The sequence below is a fragment of the Ranitomeya variabilis genome, chromosome 6 (assembly GCF_051348905.1).
Source record: "Ranitomeya variabilis isolate aRanVar5 chromosome 6, aRanVar5.hap1, whole genome shotgun sequence".
Lineage (NCBI taxonomy): Eukaryota > Metazoa > Chordata > Amphibia > Anura > Dendrobatidae > Ranitomeya > Ranitomeya variabilis.
In genome coordinates, this window is record NC_135237.1 from 151,315,796 (window position 1) to 151,340,097 (window position 24,302).

The window sequence follows — 24,302 nt, forward strand, 5'->3', positions numbered from 1 at the left end:
TTTTAATTTTTTTAAATCACAGCAGCAGCATAAGGGGCAAATGTTTCTATGGAGCATCTTACGGGGCCATAATCAACCTTTGTGCAGCATTATATGGGGCACATTTTCTATGAAGCATCTTATGGAGCCATAATCAACCTTTATGGAGCATTGTATGGGGCATAGTATTCTATGGAGCAAGCATCTTATGGCACCATAATCAACCTTAGTGCAGCATTATATGGGGCATTTTCTATGGAGCATCTTATGGGGCAATAATCAACCTTTATGCAGCATTATATGGGGCACATTTTCTATGGAGCATCTTATGAGGCCATAATCAACCTTTGTGCAGCATTGTATGGGGCATAATATTCTATGGAGCATCTAATGAGGCCATAATCAACCTTTATGCAGCATTATATGGGGCAAATATTTCTATGGAGCATCTTATGGGGCCATAATCAACCTTTATGCTGCATTATATGGGGCAAATGTTTCTATGGAGCATCTTATGGGGCCATAACCAACCTTTATGCAGCATTATATGGGGCACATTTTCTATGGAGCATCTTATGGGGCCATAATCAACCTTTATGCAGCATTGTATGCAGAATAATATTCAATGGAGCATCTTATGGGGCCATAATCAACCTTGTGCAGCATTATATGTCGCACATTTTCTATGGAGCATCTTATGGGGCCATAATCAACCTTTATGCAGCATTATATGGGACAATAGTTTCTATGGAGCATCTTATGGGGCCATAATCAACCTTTATGCAGCATTATATGGGGCAAATGTTTCTATGGTGCATCTTATGGGGCCATAATCAACCTTTATGTAGCATTATATGGGGCAAATGTTTCTATGGAGCATCTTATGGGGCCATAACCAACCTTTATGCAGCATTATATGGGGCACATTTTCTATGGAGCATCTTATGGGGCCATAATCAACCTTTATGCAGCATTGTATGCGGCATAATATTCTATGGAGCATCTTATGGGGCCATAATCAACCTTGTGCAGCATTATATGTTGCACATTTTCTATGGAGCATCTTATGGGGCCATAATCAACCTTTATGCAGCATTATATGGGGCAACTGTTTCTATGGAGCATCTTATGGGGCCATAATCAATCTTTATGCAGCATTATATAGGGCACATTTTCTATGGAGCATCTTATGGGGCCATAATCAACCTTTATGCAGCATTGTATGCGGCATAATATTCTATGGAGCATCTTATGGGGCCATAATCAACCTTGTGCAGCATTATATGTTGCACATTTTCTATGGAGCATCTTATGGGGCCATAATCAACCTTTATGCAGCATTATATGGTACACATTTTCTATGGAGCATCTTATGGAGCCATAATCAACCTTTATGCAGCATTATATGGGGCACACTTTCTATGGAGCATCTTATGGGGCCATAATCAATCTTTATGCAGCATTAGGCCACTTTCACATGTCAGTGTCTCCGGTACGTGTAGTGACAGTTTTCTCACGTACCGGAGACACTGACACACGTAGACCCATTTAAATGAATGGGTCTATGCACATGTGCGTGTTTTCACACGGACCGTATGTCCGTGCTGAAAACACGTAGACATGTCCGTTTTTTACCGGCAGCACGGACCACAATACGGTCAGCACACGTGCACACGGAGAACAGTGTGCACTCTCCTCCGTGTGCACGTACCGCCCGCAGGAGAGACAGCGCTACAGTAAGCGCTGTCCCCCCCGCTGTGGTGCTGAAGGCGGAATTCATCTCTTCTCCCCCGCCGGAGAGAAGAGATGAAAGATCAAGTTGTTTTTTTCGTTTTTTTTAAATAAATTTTGCATGTGCCCCCCGCCTCCCCCCTCAGTGCGCCGCCTGGCCCCTTGCCGCAGAAATACTCACCTAGCACTCGCGATGTCTCCTCTGTCCTCTCAGCGCTGGCAGCTTCTCCTGTGTGAGCGGTCACGTGGGACCGCTCATTACAGTCAGGGAATATTCACTGACTGTAATGAAATTTTCTATGGTGCAAAATTTATTTTTCACCCCCCAGCCCCCCAAAAAAGATCTTTCATCTCTTCTCTCCAACGAACGCTGGGGGAGAAGAGATGAATTCTGCCTTCAGCACCACATGCGGGGGGGACAGCGCTTAGGGTAGCGCTGTCTCTCCTGCACGGTCCGTGTGGTCCTCAGGCGGCACACGGGTGGCACACAGATGCTGCACGTGTGCCACACTGATGTGCCACTTGAGCACACGGACATACGGACACGGATATCGCCGGTACCGGTTTTTCCGGTACATGTGAAAGAGGCCTTATATGGGGCACATTTTCTATGGAACATCTTATGGGGCCATAATCAACCTTTGTGCAGCATTTTATGAGGCATAATATTCTATGGATCATCTAATGAGGCCATAATCAACCTTTATGCAGCATTATATGGGGCAAATGTTTCTATGGAGCATCTTATGGGGCCATAATCAACCTTTATGTAGCATTATATGTTGCACATTTTCTATGGAGCATCTTATGGGGCCATAATCAACCTTTATGCAGAATTGTATGGGGCAAATGTTTCTATGGAGCATCTTATGGGGCCATAATCAACCTTTGTGCAGCATTATATGGGGCATATTTTTGTATGAAGCATGTTATGGGGCCCATCATAAACGTTATGGAGCATTATGCGGGGCATATTTTATTATCGAGCAACTTATGGGGCCCATCATGAACTTTATGGAGCATTATATGGGGCTCTTGATTCAATATGGATATTCAAAAACACTTAACCTACTAATGTCTAAATTAATTTTACTTTTATTGGTATCTTTTTTTATTTTTGAAATTTACCAGCAGCTGCTGCATTTCCCACTCTAGGCTTATACTCGAGTCATTAAGTTTTCCCAGTTTTTTGTGGCAAAATTAGGGGTCTCGATTTATACTCGGATCGGCTTATACACGAGTATATAAAGTAATTATTTACTACCCTGACTAATTTAAACCATTTCAGTAACATTGTGTGGTAATTTCCAGTCTTTACTGACTGGGGATATTAAAGAAAAAATTTGCAATAAAAAACGACACATAAAATATTTCAATTAGCATTGTTAATTCATAATTTATATGCGAAAACAGTGTTTTGACTATGTAAAAACTCACATTATTTTAAAAGGGTTGTATGAAGATGAATCTCCAGACTCAAGCCTTCCTAGTTCTGGACATTCTGCTTTTTCCTCCTGAAGATTGGCAGCATACACCAGTGACATGGTCATGCCACTGGTCTGAACTCTGACCTTTCCGATGTTGCCAGCAGAGACCGCGTTGCCTGTACAGTATGTGGGAAGGGCAGCAGAACCACTAAGGCTGGTCATATCTGGCAATCTGTCCAGCTGCTTCAGAGCCTCACAAACAAGCTGTAAAGTACAGAGCCTGCTCATGCCTTGTGTTCCTTATCTAGGTAACTGGCAATACTGGAATATCTGTGTGGCCAGAAACCTAGACAACAAGCTTTATACTATAAAATTAAAAATCCCCCGCCCCCGCACTTGAGAAAGGAGAGGATTTTTAACAATTGTTGAATTGCAAAGGTGCTTTTTTGGTTCAAGCACATTTCAATTTTACCCATTTATGAACGTGAGGCAACCCCTTTAAAATGTAAAGCTACAGTTGCTTTGCTGTGACACTAAAACATTTGGCAGTGTTTGCCAATACTGGTGGTGCTGCATACATTTGCCTATACAATACAATATTCACAAATATTAGTCATTTAACTCAAGGCTACATTTACGAGCCATACCCTGGTAATGGTATCTAAATATAAATCTTATCTTAGCACAACAAGTAATTTAGCTTGCACTGCTATTTATCAGTTAAGTCATACGGTAGCACATTTGAAAGTCTATTTTAGGTGTGTGGAAAAATTTGCACAAATATGAGTTAAACATGCTGGTGAAGGTGAGCAAACAGCAACAGTGAGAATAACAACCATGTCCTTGTGATCTCACTTCTGCTGAAGTGCTGAAATGAGAAAAGCTTAATCCTCTCAAGTTCTACTGTAACATAAATTTAGATTTCAGTCTTCGCAGTCATTTTCATTTTACTACCTTGAGAATGTTTTAATAACATTCTGACAATAAAACAATTTTAATTCCCAATACGAAGTTCTACAATCATTAATGAACAAGTATTTCTAAATGGCTAGGTGACTAAACTTAAGATTTTCAACTTGCTCTTACAATCACTAAAGCAATGAATGTGATTTTCAGCACCATTTTAAGAACAGAACAATGCCGTTATCTTGGTACCTTGCAGCCAACATTCAACCATGTTACCTTACAATTTATTGTGTAATGAGCATATCTTCTTTTAGCCTAAAATCCGCAATAGGCTCTGACCTCCTTTAGGCTAAATTGGATATATTCAGGAAACATTAAAACATATTTTGAATATCCTACTGAATAATATCAGCAGAAAAAACTCTGGATAGAGGGTATACCACCAGATTTCTATCAGAAATTTAGCAGGAAATCTAATTTTGATAAGTTTTGTTTCTAGACCTGGATTTTGATAAAATTGTGCGTCGGTAGTTGGATCTACCATTCCTTTTTCATCCTATGCTGGATTCTTAAGATATATCTGTAAACAATTGCACTCCCCTGGTTTGGTAGTGCAAACCATCCTAGCACATGAACGTCATCATCCTGGGCTTTTCTTGCTATTCATAGGTCTCCACGACAACATGACATTACGGTTGAACACACTTTATGATGCCACAGGGGCTTACTAATTCCGAGAGGTACCCAGATTGCTGGCTTTCGAATACTGGCAAAGGAAGTTTGTATTGGTTGTGTGAATTTTTTTGCTCATCTGTAGAAACCAGTTTTCATGATACAAACACCATACAGTATTCTCTCCTTAACAACACATGTCATCCATTTTCTGCATGGACTGATAAGAATGTATGAAGCTGGTTCAGAAGCTGAGCATGCTTGATTGTTAGATGATGCCGGATGTGTTACATAGCTGGAATTTGCCTTCAACTACAGCAAAGAGATCTTCCTCCAGTGGCCACAGTCAACTTCTGAAAAGCAGCATTTCAATGCAATTGTTGATGTCCCACACCAGCTTCCATAAGTCCCAACTTTCCATTTGCATGGACCGATGGGTTATGTTGGCAGCTAATGGCCTGCCGAAGGCTCCCTTAACTACCATCTTGGGCAAAGGGTCACCAAGTTGACATTTTATTTTTTCTGGACAACTTACCAAAACATCACGGATAGACAATATTTTTTAGGGACACATTGGAAAAGCACAATAAATCAATATGATTATAAGTGAGACATGCCTACAGCCCGTAATTAAAAAGACATCAGCTGCATTCAAAAACTGTTAAATGATGAGAATTACATTCAAAATAATATGCATAAGCTTCTTCAGCTTCAAAAAATCACAGACGCCTTAAATTTTTTTATGGACAGGGTAAAAAAGTGCCATATTTTTCCGGACTGTCCTGGAATTTTCAGACGGTTGGCAACCCTGCTTGGTTCTTCTATGAAGCTCAGCTACAGGCTTAGCTCTATAGTGAAACAGTGTTTTAGCTATATAGTGCAATACGGTGGTATTGCAATATAAAGAATAAGTATTTAAACAGTTGCAGGTTCAAGTCTTCTAGGGGAACTAAAAAATTAAATGAAAAAAATATAATCATTTGAATCACTTGTTACCCCCATAAACAATAAAGAAATTAAATAAAATGAATTATAAAATAAGTATAGTTGGTGTTATTGTGTCTGAAACAGTCCAATTAAACAAAAATTTAATAATTTAAACTATATTTTAAAAGCAAAAAAAATAATAAATTAAATGAAAGAATTGCCACTTTTTGGCTGCAAAATTTGAAAAACTACAATAAGAAGAAATTAAAATGTCATGAGTATCTCAAAATTGCAACAATAAAAATATCAGTTTAGCGTACAAAAAAGAAAAAAAAAAGCATTCACCGGGTTCATTGGATGGAAAAAAAAGAGTTGGGTTTCAGAAAATTGTGGCACAAATCGATGCATATAGTTTAGACTGATTTGTTGTTCTCTTACCTGTCTATGATGGCACACATGTCAATACTGATGTTTGCAAAGCTCCCTTGCTTCCCTTGTTCTACTGCATGAAGGTCAACCAGCTGGTTGTCTACGTGGAGAAGCTGCATGCAACCTTGAAAGGAATTCTCATACACAGGATGAAAAGAGTTGTTTGATTTGGAGAAAAAACCTGAAAACATAAAAGTGGGAAGCAATTAGAAACAATATTTCATGTAGATGACAGTAATATCTTAAACGGCTTACTGAACCATGTTACATGTTAGTCCAGTTATATAAGCAACTACAACATTAATTAAAGAGTTCCTTGCATTTCTCTTCATTAGAGTAAATACATGCCAATCACAGCTGACAATGTGGAGGAAAATCAGCCGTCTGTTACCAGCCAAATAGTTTGAAAATGATAAAAAGTAGATGCATTGTATACTTTTCATCTGGAAAGTAATAAAAGGGCTCATACATGTCAGAAAATCTAAGAAAAAAACAGTAAAAAGGTCAAGATCAGATCAACATATAGAGAAAAATCATTCTGTTAACCCGGTGTTTACAATATATAGATTTCTATTCATCAAGACCGGTCATTTTCTCGCTGATCTTGATGAGGGGGTGTAATGGAGTCAGACGCTCCCAATTTATGAAAAAGTTGCACGCCACTTCAGGAATCATGAGCATCTGACAAATTGACTGCACCTCGCATATATTACACCAGAAATCTTACTCCAGTTCATGGCTAGAGTAAGATTTCTGAATTAGATGAGCTGCAGCATCATGCACTTGCTGTGCCCCCATATCATCCCAGCTCTGCCCAGTTTGGTGTGAAAACATCAAAAGTCACAAAATTTTTGCACAACAACAAGTTTTGCGAAAATGTGCCTTTTCAAAACAATTTAAGCCATAATGCTGGCAAAATTGCTTCGATTAATTGGAGAACTAAAGTTAAATTCCAGGCAAGAACATACAATTACATTTTGTGTATCTATTTTATTATCTATTTCATTTTGCCTGATACGAAGGCATTGTACAGTACAGACCAAAAGTTTGGACATATCTTCTCATTTAAAGATTTTTCTGTATTTTCATGACCTTGAAAATTGTACATTCACACTGAAGGCATCAAAACTATGAATTAACACAATAAGCAGAAAAAAAGAAAAGTTTATAGTTACATAAACCTCAGCCAGCTCACCGATCAGACGCAGGTGCTCGGAACTTCGTCCAGGACCACGACGAGAGAAGATACAGCAACAAAAAAAAACGGCGTTCCGGCTCCATAAAACAATGTTTCTTTATTTGTTCCTTAAAATTCCTCCAATTCCATAACTCCTTGCATGCATGCAAATGCTTAGGTACAAGAAATATGCGACGCGTTTCGATCGTGTCAGATCTTAATCAATGCATAATCCTAACAGGCACATACTGATTATTTTGTATTGTGCTTGGACCAATGCCAAAAGCAGTCCAAGTCACCTGACCAGAGCTGCAGGTCCTGAACAGAAATTCTACCCTTTGCATATACAAATATAACTATTGCTTTGTACAAAACTATGAAGTAAATTTACAAAAGTTAAACTATATACGCATAATACAGTTTAGCAATATTAATACATTATTTTAGTTTTTTAGTTGAGACCTAGTAAATGTCTCAATTCTTTCATATATTGCTCGGACCAATATCAAGAGCAGTTCAAGTCACCTGACCAGGACTGCAGGTCCTAAACAGAAATTCTGCCCTTTGCATATATAAGTATAGATATAACACTTCATTCTGTACAAAAATATCAAATAAATTTACAAATATTAAAATATAAACACATAATACAATTTAACAATAGTGATACATTATTTCAGTTTTTCGGTTGAGACCTAATGGATATCTGGTTTGTAAATTATATATCCAGAAAGCTTCTCTGGTGAGAAGCCATCTTTTAACATCACCTCCACGCTGCGACATTTTAACATGTTCAATTCCTTGAATCCTCATACTAGACGTGCTTCCTGCATGATGTGTAGCAAAGTGTTTGGCAACTGCTGATATATTGCGATTCCCAGTATTAGTATTGGCCACATCTCTCAAATGCTCTGATATTCTCACCTTTAATTTCCTGGTGGTGCATCCTATATAAGAGACATTACAGGAGGTACAGCCAATCTTATAAACAACATTATTGGTATGACAATTAATAAAATCCTTAATAAAATAGGATTTTGTTTCCTCCTTGTTTTGAAAAGTATTTTTTGTTACAGCATTACGACAAGTGCTACATGCTGTAACACCACATCTAAAAAAACCCTTACAATCTAACCAGGTTTTTGATGTACTTTTCAAAACAAGGAGGAAACATAAATTTTATGGAGCCAGAACGCCCTTTTTTTTTTTTTTTGTTGCTGTATGAATTAACACATGTGGAATTATATACTTAACAAAAAAGTGTGAAACAACTGAAATTATGTCTTATATTCTAGGTTCTTCAAAGTAGCCACCTTTTGCTTTGATGACTGCTTTGCACACTCTTGGTATTCTCTTGATGAGCTTCAAGAGGTAGTCACCTGGAATGGGCTTATAACAATCTTGAAGGAGTTCCCAGAGATGCTTAGCACTTGTTGGCCTTTTTGCCTTCACTCTGCGGTCTAGCTCACCCCAAACCATCTCGATTGGGTTCAGGTCTGGTGACTGTGGAGGCCAGGTCATCTGGCGTAGCACCCCATCACTCTCTTTCTTGGTCAAATAGCCCTTACACAGCCTGGAGGTGTGTTTGGGGTCATTGTCCTGTTGAAAAATAAATGATGGTCCAACTAAGCGCAAACCGGATGGAAAAGCATGCTGCTGCAAGATGCTGTGGTAGCCATGCTGGTTCAGTATGCCTTCAATTTTGAATAAATCCCCAACAGTGTCACCAGCAAAGCACCCCCACACCATCACACCTCCTCCTCCATGCTTCCTGGTGGGAACCAGGCATGTAGAGTCCATCCGTTCACCTTTTCTGCGTTGCACAAAGACATGGTGGTTGGAACCAAAGATCTCAAATTTGGACTCATCAGACCAAAGCACAGATTTCCACTGGTCTAATGTCCATTCCTTGTGTTCTTTAGCCCAAACAAGTCTCTTCTGCTTGTTGCCTGTCCTTAGCAGTGGTTCCTGAGCAGCTATTTTACCATGAAGGCCTGCTGCACAAAGTCTCCTCTTAACAGTTGTTGTAGAGATGTTTCTGCTGCTAGAACTCTGTGTGGCATTGACCTGGTTTCTAATCTGAGCTGTTGTTAACCTGCGATTTCTGAGGCTAGTGACCCAGATAAACTTTTCCTCAGAAGCAGATGTGACTCTTGGTCTTCCTTTCCTGGGGCGGTCCTCATGTGAGCCAGTTTCTTTGTAGCGCTTGATGGTTTTTGTCACTGCACTTTGGGACACTTTCAAAGTTTTCCCAATTTTTCAGACTGACTGACTTTCATTTCTTAAAGTAATGATGGCCACTCATTTTTCTATACTTAGCTGCATTTTTCTTGCCATAATACAAATTCTAACAGTCTATAAAGTAGGACTATCAGCTGTGTATCCACCAGACTTCTGCACAACACAACTGATGGTCCCAACCCCATTATAAGGCAAGAAATCCCACTTATTAAACCTGACAGGGCACACCTGTGAAGTGAAAACCATTCCCGGTGACTACCTCTTGAAGCTCATCAAGAGAATGCCAAGAGTGTGCAAAGCAGTCATCAAAGCAAAAGGTGGCTACTTTGAAGAACCTAGAATATGACATAATTTCAGTTGTTTCACACTTTTTGTTAAGTATATAATTCCACATGTGTTAAGTCATAGTTTTGATGCCTTCAGTGTGAATGTACAATTTTCATAGTCATGAAAATACAGAAAAATCTTTAATTGAGAAGGTGTGTCCAAACTTTTGGCCTGTACTGTATATATTGTGTCATTGTTCTATTTTTGCATCTGTACTTTGCATAGTCATATACAAAATGCCTCTAACTAAAAATAACGACCGCAAAACGCTGTTAAAAACACAATGTAAGGCTGGTGTCACACTAAACATGTGGAATATCAGTCCGAGTCTCCCTGCCAAGAGTCGCACAAGTGTTCTCCGTATGGTTATCCATGTGCAATGCGCTTGCAATGCGATGATGCGATTTTCTTCCACCCATGTATTCGTATGATATCTGTATGACATCTGTAAGGCTTTACATTTCTAACTGGTTTCCCCAATGAATTAAATTGCTCAATGGGCTGAAATGAGGAAAATGTTTGCGTATTTGTTGCAAGCTGGACGGATGGTCTGTGTGGAGTCCGAGTTTTTCTCGCACCCATAGACTTGCATTGGCGAGACTTGGACGATATACGCGTACAATTGCAGCATGCTGCAATTTTACACGCACGGCTAATACGCCCGAGAAAAAATATGGTGATGTGAGCTGCCCCATAGATTAACACTGGTCCGAGTGCTATGCAATGTGTTTTCGCATGTAGAATTATAGGGAAGAAAAAGCGCGAATAAAGTTTTCTTGCATAGCACTCGTCTGTATTCTACGGTAGTGTGACTCCGGCCTAATTGCTTATTACATATTTAAAAACCTCTAGTTTTACAATGTGCAGGAAGACACCATAAAAACAGAAGAAATCTGAATTATATGTATAAGTAAATATGTGGTCAATACAAAGGACTGGCACATGATTTATTCCTTCCGATCACCACAAAGGAACATGACGTATTTACTATATGTGGAGTAAAGGCAACTCAGGCAGCTAAATAGGAAAGGTTTCTTTACAATTAGAGCAATCAGACTGTAGAATTGATTGATAACAGCAAACACTTTATTTAATGATTTCCTTATGTGAATAAATTAGTTTGATTTAAAAAAATTTCTGTTTTCTTACTCTTTTCTGAATTCTGAAAAGCATATGGTATGTGTAAAAATAGTGGAAAAACCCCTTTTCATGCCATGTAATAAGAACAAAAAATATATTTTTTCTATTCCAGTTCTTGCCTTGGTGCCTAGGTTTTCTATACAGGACATTCCTACTCCTCCTGCTCAACATACCTTAAAGAATTTGAATCCCCATTGCGGGACAGTTTTATACTCGATACCTCAATCCATAAATGAATCTCTACGACGCCTTTAGAAAGACCTATTTATAGGGGTTTTCCCTTACATTGATATTGATGGTACTATCTTAGCACCTCCTCTGATGAGCTGCTACGAGCTCCATCAGTGGCCGGATGTGCCGAGCAGAACATTATCTGCTTCAGTATATTTTTTAGTGACAACCTTTAGTACTACAGGTCAAGTCCTATTCAATGAATATGTCATGAATATCATAGTAGTTTTGAATTGGTTAGAGGTTTTCTCTCATATAGCTTTTCTAACTGTTCTTGATTTCTTATTGTATGTTATGAGGTTTGCAAGAAGTATATGGAGCAAGGAATGAAATTTAGACAAAACCCTTATTTGTGGTCATGGGCTAGCGATTATTTATGTTTGATTACTTCTATTTCTTCATTAAAAGTAAAATTACAGAATATGCAGCCTGAAGTGTGAGCAGTAAAGAAACACTATTTGAAGGAAATGCGTTTTCTAATGAGCCTTACTGAGGCACTGTCACTAACCACAAGCTGTGAGACCCGGGAAGTAAGCACCAATTCCTTTTCTGTGTCAAATGTCTTAAACTACTTGAATTAGCAAAGAAACATTTATTGTACAATTAATACTTTTACTTAGTAATTGAAGCTAAAATGAGCATTATGTTCTTAACATTTATCCTTCACTTGCACATAAGTGTTGGTTCAGTATTGAGGAATTCTGAAGCCTCAATAAGATTTGCAGATAAACCTCATATAGGAAAACTCAGTTGTTGAGGTGTCATTATTCTGAAGAGCCGCAAGACTATTTATTCAGAAAATCAATGTCCCTTCTAGATGATTTAGTCTCTAGCCATCTGGCAGGTAACTGAAGTGTGGATAGTTTTTCATGGTAGCCATTTTTCATATCTAAAAGGGTAAACTGCAACAACGGATAGTGGCTCATCTGTAAAGCAACACAACCTGCATACATATCTCCTGGATGAAAGCTTTGACAAGTCTGAATTGATTTGAGATTATATTGAAAGGTATGGTAGTATGTATTTAAATTGTGTTTTTTTTTAAATTTTATAATTAATAAATCTAAATACAAATCTTAATTATTTTAAGATAACATATACCAAGTGCTAACTACTAATGGATATGATTGCCACAACCCAATTACAATTTAACTTTGCATTCATCTTATGATTCAAAAAGTTAATGACAGGCACTGTCTTGAATGAATGGAGCTTCCTGAAATGTAAGAGAGATTAAAATCAAGTTTTCATCCTTTAATGTTGCGTTATTTTTGGCTGCAAAATTTTCTGCTTACTAATATAATGTTTTCTGAAGATTTGATGGATGTAACGTGGTTATAAAATGTCTGCATGCCTCTGTTTAAAGTGCCAGTTTTTCATGTAAAAAAAATCATACCAGGAATAATAATTTAAGAACTTTTTTTATCTTTAATGACAAAGCAATAACCTTACTAAATCCATTGAGAAACAAACGGAAATCTTTTTGAGGATATAATACAACTAAAATAACGTGGCTGCATAAGTGTGAACACCATCTTAAAATTTTAGATGTGGCTCTGTTTAGAATTAGTCAATCACATTTAAACATTAGTCTGTACACAGTTGCCAGTTGCTTAACCACTATATAAATTTTAGCTGTTCTAGTAGAATTTTTTTGTCATCTTCTTGGTTGGTTAAATATTACAGCAAAAGCGATGGTCCATAAAAAGCTTACAACACAGCAAAGGTATCTCATTGTTGAACGTTATCAGTCAAGAGAAGCATACAAAATAATTTTCAACACATTTGATCTATGGAACACAGTGAAGACGGTCATCAGAAGTGGCTTAAATTTGACACAAAAGTGATATTACCTACATCTGGACATCGCTCATAAATTGATGAAAAGACAAGAAGAAAATTTGTTCAGATTGCTGCTAAAAGGCCTTCAGCAATTTTAAAGGAATTGAAGGAAAGTACTGGTTGTATACTGCACCTGAGAACAATCTCCTGTATTGTTCATATGTCTGGCCTGTGGGATAGGGTGGTAAAACAGAAGACTTTTTTTTACAAAGAAAAACATCCAAGCCCAACTATGTTTTGAAAAAACAAAACATCAAGACTGCCAAAAGCAAATGGGAAGATGTGTTATGGTCTAATGAGAGGTAGGTTGAACTTTTTGCCCATAATTCCAAAAGGTATGTTTAGTGAAAAAGTCAAGACAGCACACCTGCAAAATAACACCATACCCACAGTCAAGCATGATGGGGGCAGTAATATGCTTTGGGGCTATTTTATGACATCTGTAACTGGGGCTTTAGTCAAAGTAGAGGGAATTATGAACAGTTCCAAATATCAGTAAATTTTGCAACAAAATCTTCAGGTTTCTGCTAAAAAGCTCAAGATGAAGAGGAATGTCACGTTTCTGTGTGACAACGACCATCAGCATACCTCCAAATCAACAAAAAAGCATTGAAAAGAAGATTAAAGTTTGGGGATAGTTCAGCCAGCCAGAGCCTATACTTGAATCGAATTGAAAATCTGTGAGTTTACCTTAAGAGTAGTGTTGAGCGATACCGTCCGATACTTGAAAGTATTGGTATCGAATAGTATCGGCCGATACCCAAAAAGTATCGGATATCGCCGATACCGATACCCGATACCAATACAAGTCAATGGGACACCAAGTATCGGAAGGTATCCTGATGGTTCCCAGGGTCTGAAGGAGAGGAAACTCTCCTTCAGGCCCTGGGATCCATATTACTGTGTAAAATAAAGAATTAAAATAAAAAATATTGATATACTCACCTCTCCAGAGGCCCCTGGACATCACCACTGGTAACCGGCAGCCTTCTTTGCTTAAAATGAGCGCGTTTAGGGCCTTCTATGACGTCACGGCTTCTGATTGGTCGCGTGCCGCTCATGTGACCGCCACGCGACCAATCACAAGCCGCGACGTCGTTTTCAGGTCCCAAATTCCTAGAATGAGGAGTTTAGGGCCTGAGAATGACGTCACGGCTTGTGATTTAATTCTTTATTTTACACAGTAATATGGATCCTATATCGATTCCCGATACTACAAAAGTATCGGATCTCGGTATTGGAATTCCGATACCGCAAGTATCGGCCGATACCCGATACTTGCGGTATCGGAATGCTCAACACTACTTAAGAGTGCGTTATTCTGTGAATATCCTTGTAAGCTAACAGATTTTAAGCAGTACTGCAAGGAAAAGAGGGCAAAGATTGCCAATTCAAGATATGCAATTCTAATAGACTCCTACTCAAAAAGACTGAATGCTGTCATAAATTCCAAGGACACTTGAACAAAGTATTAGTTTAAGGGTGTGAATATTTATGTAACCTAATTACTTTAGTTTTTATTTTACTTATTCCACTGAAAAGATTTCTTTAGTTTTCATTTGAATTGTTCAGATTTTAGGCAACATTAAAGGTGTCAAAAGTTCTGAAATGATTCTTCTTAGTATGATTTTTTTACATGACAAAAATCTGTCAATTTAACAGTGGTGCATAGACGTTTTATATCCAATGTAGTTTCCCTCATCAAAGGAGAATATAAAGGTAAAATGGTGAAACATGAGGTAATATGAAGCACTATGGAACTAGATGAATCTCATAAATAGGTTAAGGGTGACTGATCAGTGAGTCCAGTCATCCCTAAAGAATAAGCAGATGCCATTTGGTCTGACTGGGGATGCACAAAGCCATCAGTAAAACCAATAACTGGTACTCTTAGTAAACCCAATCCTCTCTCTTTTACAAGACTATGAAACACAGAGAACCATGCAAAATATTTTGCTCTCCCTTCAGATTATGGATGAGTCAAAAAATGAATAAAACAAGAATCAATATCCCTATGGACATATCTAGACTGCTTACCATTCATTAATCTCAGCGTTCACATGGACTTGCCTTTGTATTGTACAACTACACTAGGGATCTATTAAGAGTAAGATAAGTGGAGAAAGCTTTGGTTAAGAACTATTTAAACCAAGTTTGTAAGCCTTTATAGTTGTGACTACATTAATATATGACATTTAAGCCTCATTCACACATCTGTGATTTTTCTCTGATATGTAAATATATGGACTATTTAATCAATGCTTAGGTCTGATTTTCTTCATTATTTTGCCAGTATTTTAGTTTATACCATTATTGTTTCATCAAAGATTTTTCACTGATGAGAAAATGAACAAATAGCTGAAAAGTTTCTAATTTCCACTGCAATGTTAATCACAGACAGCACATAGAATGACGTGTTTGCTGCCTGTGATTTTCATAGCCCTATATATTTGTATGTAGTGTAGGACTGGGGTGCTAAGGGGTCATCAGTAACATTAACTCACTTTTCAGCTACATGCATGACTTTACCCTGATTCTCTAATTTCTTTAGAAATAAAATAGTTTGATTATTATTGAATACAAAAGATACTGCCTTTGTCTGTAAATGGTTAATCAAGTTTACAGTGCCAAGTACTGCTCATATAAGAGGGTGGTGGCCCACTCCTGCAGAGTGGCCCATTGGGGGATTCTCCTGTGGTTCAGTCTGAGCCTGTTTATATGGGTAATTTTGATTTGTTACTCGGGTCAATAACCGACACGTCTCTCTTGTCCATCGTTCACAAAAAAAGACATGCTCATGTGAATAACTCCATAGATTATGGTAGGTGAATGATAGATGCAGATAGAACTCAACCTGACTGTTCTGGAATAGCAGAACAGTAAAGATGGAATATATAAAAAAAGATTTTGTGATCATAGATGATTCATGCGGTTGGCATTTCAAACAGCTCTGACCTGTCAATAGCCATGATTATAGCTTTTATTTCATTACAATTGTTATGTCATTTTTGCTATGAATTGTGTGAAGTCGAAAACAAACAAGAGCTATGTCTGTAGCTACTCGAAACTAAATCAAATGTCAGTTCTCATTCAGATTCTTCTCTACTGATAAAATATTAGTTAGTACTTTTTCCTAATGATAAAAAATGGTTATTTTTTTATGTTTTAATACAATATACAGTGGGGCAAAAAAGTATTTAGTCATTCAGCAATAGTGCAAGTTCCACCACTTAAAAAGATGAGAGGCGTCTGTAATTTACATCATAGGTAAACCTCAACTATGGGAGACAAACTGAGAAAAAAAAAATCCAGAAAATCACATTGTCTGTTTTTGTATCATTTTATTTGCATATTCTGGTGGAAAATAAGTATTTGGTCAGAAACAAAATTTCATCTCAATACTTTGTAATATATCCTTTGTTGGCAATGACAGAGGTCAAATGTTTTCTGTAAGTCTTCACAAGGTTGCAACACACTGTTGTTGGTATGTTGGCCCATTCCTCCATGCAGATCTCCTCTAGAGCAGTGATGTTTTTGGCTTTTCGCTTGGCAACACGGACTTTCAACTCCCTCCAAAGGTTTTCTATAGGGTTGAGATCTGGAGACTGGCTAGGCCACTCCAGGACCTTGAAATGCTTCTTACGAAGCCACTCCTTCGTTGCCCTGGCAGTGTGCTTTGGATCATTGTCATGTTGAAAGACCCAGCCACGTTTCATCTTCAATGCCCTTGCTGATGGAAGGAGGTTTGCACTCAAAATCTCACGATACATGGCCCCATTCATTCTTTCATGTACCCGGATCAGTCGTCCTGGCCCCTTTGCAGAGAAACAGCCCCAAAGCATGATGTTTCCACCACCATGCTTTACAGTAGGTATGGTGTTTGATGGATGCAACTCAGTATTCTTTTTCCTCCAAACACGACAGGTTGTGTTTCTACCAAACAGTTCCAGTTTGGTTTCATCAGACCATAGGACATTCTCCCAAAACTCCTCTGGATCATCCAAATGCTCTCTAGCAAACTTCAGACAGGCCCGGACATGTACTGGCTTAAGCAGTGGGACACGTCTGGCACTGCAGGATCTGAGTCCATGGTGGCGTAGTGTGTTACTTATGGTAGGCCTTGTTACATTGGTCCCAGCTCTCTGCAGTTCATTCACTAGGTCCCCCCGCGTGGTTCTGGGATTTTTGCTCACCGTTCTTGTGATCATTCTGACCCCACGGGGTGAGATTTTGCATGGAGCCCCAGATCGAGGGAGATTATCAGTGGTCTTGAATGTCTTCCATTTTCTAATTATTGCTCCCACTGTTGATTTCTTCACTCCAAGTTGGTTGGCTATTGCAGATTCAGTCTTCCCAGCCTGGTGCAGGGCTACAATTTTGTTTCTGGTGTCCTTTGACAGCTCTTTGGTCTTCACCATAGTGGAGTTTGGAGTCAGACTGTTTGAGGGTGTGCACAGGTGTCTTTTTATACTGATAACAAGTTTAAACAGGTGCCATTACTACAGGTAATGAGTGGAGGAAAGAGGAGACTCTTAAAGAAGAAGTTACAGGTCTGTGAGAGCCAGAAATCTTGATTGTTTGTTTCTGACCAAATACTTATTTTCCACCATAATATGCAAATAAAATGATAAAAAAACAGACAATGTGATTTTCTGGATTTTTATTTCTCAGTTTGTCTCCCATAGTTGAGGTCTACCTATGATGTAAATTACAGACGCCTCTCATCTTTTTAAGTGGTGGAACTTGCACTATTGCACTATTGCTGAATGACTAAATACTTTTTTCCCCCACTGTATGTCTACTCTCCTCAATTGGGAAATTGCAACAGAAGAACGAAATGTAGTAAAATTATGAAATTCACAGGATTAATAATAGACGTATGAATGAAAATGAAATGATAAAAACAGTTCAAATATAATTTTCAAAGCATCCAATTTATGTAATATCAAGTATGAGCACCAAACACAGAAATACATGCACTTACACACCTTGGCTGCTATCTATAAAGTTATTAATGAATGGGGATTGTTCTCTCATGCTGAATGCACTTGGGCACACAAATCATCAAGATCCGCTGCTGGCAGCTCCTTTTACAAATGCTGACCTATGACATCCTAGATGTACGCAATGGGAGACCAGCCTGGAGACACTACAGGCCATGGCATCATGTTTAGGCCATGCAAGCAGCACACAGTAACACCAACAACATGTGGCCTGGTGTTTTGTTGAAAAATAGCTCCTGAGACACAATGGAGAAATGACTGTACCACTGGTTCCACAATTTCCAAATCAATGTAATCCAATCTGTTAGTACACCTAGAATAAAAAATAGAAGGGTACATTATGCCACCCCACACAATAAACGGGAGGACAAGTCTGACATTTTGTCATAAAGACCTATTTATGGCATTGCCCACATGGTCTCCAGACCAATCTCTGGCTATCATTGCATCCAAAACAAAAGTGTGACTTATCGCTGAAGAGGATTGTCTCCAATCCTGCATAAATTGCTTTCTTACTCTTTGAGAATGATTTTGGGAGGTCAATGGAACAATTGTATCTGGATGACTGACTCATAGCCAAATGTCGTGTGAACACCATTTGATGGTTTGAGGACTGTATGGGGGATAGCGAGAAGTGAAAGTGGACTGAGAAGTGAGCTGTGAAATCAATATTAGTTTTTTTCACCCTTCACTGAAACACTATGGACATTGAAACCTTAGGCTTGGTTTGTCAATCAAAATCAATTCCAAGGCAGTACAGAATGGATCACAGTGAAATATTCTTCTAAATACCTACCTTTTTGCACATTTTGTGTCATTACAGTTTATAGCTGTTCTCTCAACCACTGAAACAAGAAACTCTGAAAAATGTTGACATCTCAGACTACAAGAGATCTGCCGTTGTAAAAAACCAAAGTCTCTCAGCCCGTGGACTCTATCCCTCTCAGTTTGGAACAAGTACCAAAAGTAACAATGAAGTGTGGACCAACTATATATTAATGGAGCACTAAACAAAATTCATGTAAAAGATATGCAAATAAAAAAGAGGAAATATTAGAGAAAAGATCGATTTTTATCTGTGTTATTTAGGATTTCATATATATTGTTTGAATCTTTTGTACTTGATTTTCCTCTATTTTTAAGTTTGCAAAAAGTGGAAATAACAAGCACATTGACAAGGTCCTCTCATATTGTACCAGACTTCTGGGTACCATAGCACCTAGGAGGGTTCTACACATGCACGTATGAGGTCATCAGCATGTGCCGTGACCTCCTATGCACAACTCACCTGGGTGCCATTACATCTAGAAGCTCGGCACAGTGAGAGAGGCCTAAGGATTCCATCCAATTTTATGGCACATAATGGCTCAAAAAATGGGGGCCAGGGGATGCCCTATTGCCAAATACACACAGAAGAAAATTACAAAAATGTGCATTTGGCAAATGTAGATCTTTGAAAAATTCGAGAAGAACTAAATTTTACTCGGATTTCAGAAATCTCATGCACACACATTGTTTTTTTCACATCAGGATTTTGTGCTCTGCATGGCTTTTTGCACAATGGAGCATGCCCCTTCATTCACCGTTTTTTCAGCATTTTTTCAGTGTTTTTCACCCATTAAAATGAATAGGTGGTGAAAAAAAGCACCCAAAACGCAGGTATCAGGTTTTGCTGTGTTTTTTGTGCCACAACCTGATTCTATAGAATTGGATTTTCTGTTCAAACACTAAACTTCACCAGCATAAATGAGAGATCAAATCTAGCTGCCAAAAGTGCAGCTAACAAGGCACAAAAAGCGCAAGCAAAACCAAGGAAAGCATGTTTTTTCTGCAGCTTCTTTCCTTCCAGGAGATAAGGTTTTGTTTCAGAAAAAATGTTGAAAAAATGTTGAAAAAATGCCTAGTGTGAACTTAGCCTAAAAGTCTTTTTTTAGGACAATCTGAGCACGTTTAATTTAGTCCAAATCAAATCTGCCAGTCAAGTTAAGCGAATATTCCTGAAGCCATGTTCACACAATCAATATTTGATCAGTATTTTATATCAGTATTTGTAAGCCAAAATCTGGAGTGGAAAAGTCAGAGGAAAAGTATAATAGAAACACGTCACCCCTTCTGCATTTTTCACACACTCCTGGTTTTAGCTTACAAATACTAATGTAAAACACTGACCAAACACTGAATATGTGAACATAGCCTAAAAAGAATTTCGGATGAATCACTCATCACCTAGTATATCCTATTCATATTGAAAGAAAAACAATTTGATAATAATTGCAATACAAATGTCTTCCTAATTTGCTTGTTACCCTCATTTCTAACACAAATAAATCATTATCTGCATTTTTAGGTCATTGGCACACAGAAGACTTATTTCACCAATACTTATTCTCTTTAAAAAGCAATTTGATGAATAAATTTCATATTTCCAACCTGTTATTTGGCAGTGTAGAGTCCCCATAGATGTTCATAGGTACACAAGAAAAATAAAAAGTATAAGATAAATCTAGATCTTATCATTGGAATAACTATTCTATCCAGATGTACTGTTGAAATCTGAATGAGCAGAAGTGAATATTTAAGGCTACTTATCTAAAATGGAGAAGATCAAAGTGTCCCTGATAGCAATACATGTTCAGAGAAAATGATTGTACAGTTTTAGCTTTTTCCAGCCACCTTAAGTGAACTATAAGACACTTAGGTCTTCAGTTTAAAGTACTGAGAGATGTGATATAACAGCCTTAGGTAATGACTCTGAAAAGTGATGCAGTGCAATTGCTTCCAAGGGTTATATCTAATGTATTACCAGTATTTATCAATCAATCAACTGAATGGCATACAATCCAAACAGACACCTTACAAAAAGCACAACTACATTTCTTTGCTCTTTGTACAGTGGCAAAAAAATATCTCTTGGGGAAAATCTTATTAACTCATTTTGTACGAGAGTGACTACAGCGATATCTAGTCTTACCTAAACTTAAAAACAAGCTTTGCAATTTTCAACATTTTTGCATTAGGATACCTCCATGATGAGTGCCAAAAAAAGGTATTTTTTTTAATAAGAATTTGCTTTGTGAGATTTAGTAAAAAAGCAAGTTCTGTCACAGAAAATGCAAAGAAATCACTTTAGAGGCCAGTTGTATATCACCCTCTTCTGTTATGATCCTAGTGGCAAGGATCGCAAGTTTGACTAGCTAAGTAACTAAACCGACGACCAGCTCTGGGGAAGTGGTATCTGGATTGACCGCAACCTGATCCTATCCGCAAACAACTATAGGCAGCCGTGGAACGTTACCTGAAAATCCTAGACGTCTCTTCACGGCCTGAGAAACTACCTATTCCTAGAGGGAAAGTAAAGTCCTTACTTGCCTCAGAGAAATGACCCCAAAGATATAGAAAAGCCCCCCACAAATATTAACGGTAAGTTAAGGGGAAAGCAGAAATGCAGAGATGAAATAGATTTAGCAAATGAGGCCCGCTAACACTAGATAGCAGAAAATAGGAAGGGAGCTGTGCGGTCAATAGAAAACCCTAAGCAAAATATCCACGCAGAGATTGCTCGAGCCCCCGCACCAACTAACGGTGCGGGGGAAGCAACTCCGTACCCCAGAGCTTACCAGCAGCAAGAACTCACATATTATCAAGCTGGACTAAACTCATCATACACTGAAATCATATTGCAGACTGATGAGCAAAAAATAATCAAACAGAAACTTAGCTTCTCCAGAAGAGACTGAAAACGAAGATAATCAGGGGAGATCAGAATAGCACTGAATACATCGGCAGCCGGCAACAAGTGGAGGTGAAGCAGAGCTAAATAGGAAACTCCCTAGTGCATAACGAGGCAGCTGATTCAGCCACAGATCCGCAGGATAACAAACAAAGCCACCAGGGGGAGCCCAAAAACAAAACTCACACAATACCACCTGTGACCACAAGAGGGAGCCCGAAAACAGAGTTCACAACAGTACCCCCCCCTTGAGGAGGGATCACAGAACCCTCATCAAAAACTCCCAGGGCGATCAGGGTGAGCCACATGGAAGGCACGAACCAAATCAGCGGCATGAACATCAGAGGCGACAACCCAGGAATTATCCTCCTGACCATAGCCCTTCCACTTAACCAAATACTGAAGCCTCCGTCTAGAAATACGAGAATCCAAGATCTTCTCCACCACGTATTACAATTCTCCCTCAACCAGCACAGGGGCAGGAGGCTCAACCGAAGGAACCACAGGCACCACATACCTCCGCAACAACGACCGATGGAACACATTATGAATAGCAAACGATGCTGGGAAGTCCAAACGAAATGACACAGGGTTAAGGACTTCCAAAATCTTATAAGGACCGATAAACCGAGGCTTGAACTTGGGAGAGGAGACCTTCATAGGAACAAAGCGAGAAGACAACCACACCAAGTCCCCAACGCGAAGTCGGGGACCCACACAGCGACGGCGGTTGGCAAAGCGCTGAGCCTTCTCTTGTGACAGCTTCAAATTGTCCACCACATGATCCCAAATCTGATGCAACCTATCCACCACAAGATCCACTCCAGGACAGTCAGAAGGCTTCACCTGACCCGAGGAAAAACGAGGATGAAACCCCGAATTACAAAAAAAAGGCGAAACCAAAGTAGCAGAACTAGCCCGATTATTAAGGGCAAATTCGGCCAATGGCAAAAAAGCCACCCAGTCATCCTGATCAGCAGAAACAAAACATCTTAAATAGGTTTCCAATGTCTGATTAGTTTGCTCGGTCTGGCCATTCGTCTGAGGAAGGAAGGCCGACGAAAAAGACAAATCAATGCCCATCTTAGCACAAAAGGTCCGCCAAAATCTAGACACAAACTGGGATCCTCTGTCAGAAACAATATTCTCAGGGATCCCGTGCAAACGAACCACATTTTGAAAAAACAGCGGAACCAACTCGGAGGAGGAAGGCAACTTAGGCAAGGGCACCAAATGGACCATCTTAGAAAAACGATCACACACCACCCAGATGACAGACATTCTCTGAGAGACAGGGAGATCTGAAATAAAATCCATGGAAATGTGCATCCAAGGCCTCTTCGGGACAGGCAAAGGTAACAGCAAACCACTGGCACGAGAACAGCAAGGCTTAGCCCGAGCACAAATTCCACAAGACTTCACAAAGGAACGCACATCCCACGACAAGGAAGGCCACCAAAAGGACCTGGCCACCAAATCTCTGGTACCAAATATTCCAGGATGGCCTGCCAACACCGAAGAATGAACCTCGGAAATAACTCCGTTGGTCCATCTATCTGGGACAAACAGTCTCTCCAGTGGACAACGGTCAGGTCTATCCGCCTGAAACTCCTGCAGCACTCGTCGCAAATCTGGGGAGATGGCAGACAAAATCACCCCTTCTCTGAGGATACCAGCCGGCTCAGAATCTCCAGGAGAGTCAGGCACAAAACTCCTAGAAAGAGAATCAGCCTTCACATTCTTCGAACCAGGCAGGTACGAGACCACAAAATCAAAACGAGAGAAAAACAACGACCAACGAGCCTGTCTAGGATTCAGCCGCTTGGCCAACTCGAGATAAATCAGATTTTTGTGATCAGTCAAGACCACCACACGATGCTTAGCTCCCTCGAGCCAATGTCGCCACTCCTCAAATGCCCACTTCATAGCCAACAACTCCCGATTACCGACATCATAATTCCGCTCGGCAGGCGAAAACTTTCTTGACAAGAAAGCACATGGCTTCATCACAGAGCCATCAGAGCTTCTCTGCAACAAAACAGCCCCCGCTCCAATCTCAGAAGCATCAACCTCGACCTGGAAAGGAAGAGAGATATCTGGCTGACATAAGACCGGAGCCGAGGAAAACCGGTGCTTCAGCTCCCGAAAGGCCTCCACAGCAGCAGGAGACCAATTAGTAACATCAGAACCCTCCTTGGTCAAATCCGTCAAAGGCTTAACAACACCAGAAAAATTAGCGATGAAGCGACGGTAAAAATTTGCAAAACCCAAGAACTTCTGAAGACTCTTAACAGATGTAGGCTGAGTCCAGTCATGAATAGCCTGAACCTTGACTGGGTCCATCTCAATAGTAGAAGGGGAAAAAATGAAACCCAAAAAAGAAACCTTCTGGACTCCAAAAAGACATTTTGAGCCCTTCACAAATAAAGCATTGGCACGCAGGACCTGAAACACCATCCTGACCTTCTTAACATGGGACTCCCAATCATCAGAAAAAAATAGAATATCATCCAGATACACAATCATAAATTTATCCAGAT

The 24,302-nt window shown here is 39.2% G+C and overlaps 1 protein-coding gene across 1 annotated transcript in view; it reads right to left on the bottom strand.

Moving 5' to 3' along the window:
* The window catches only part of CNTNAP2 (contactin associated protein 2), a 3,158,824-nt gene that overhangs the window by 1,168,776 nt on the left and 1,965,746 nt on the right, over window positions 1–24,302 (bottom strand). Inside the window, exon 10 of the mRNA XM_077269131.1 lies at window positions 6,081–6,252. Coding sequence (XP_077125246.1) covers window positions 6,081–6,252 — 172 coding nt within the window. The remainder of the gene's footprint in view (window positions 1–6,080; window positions 6,253–24,302) is intronic.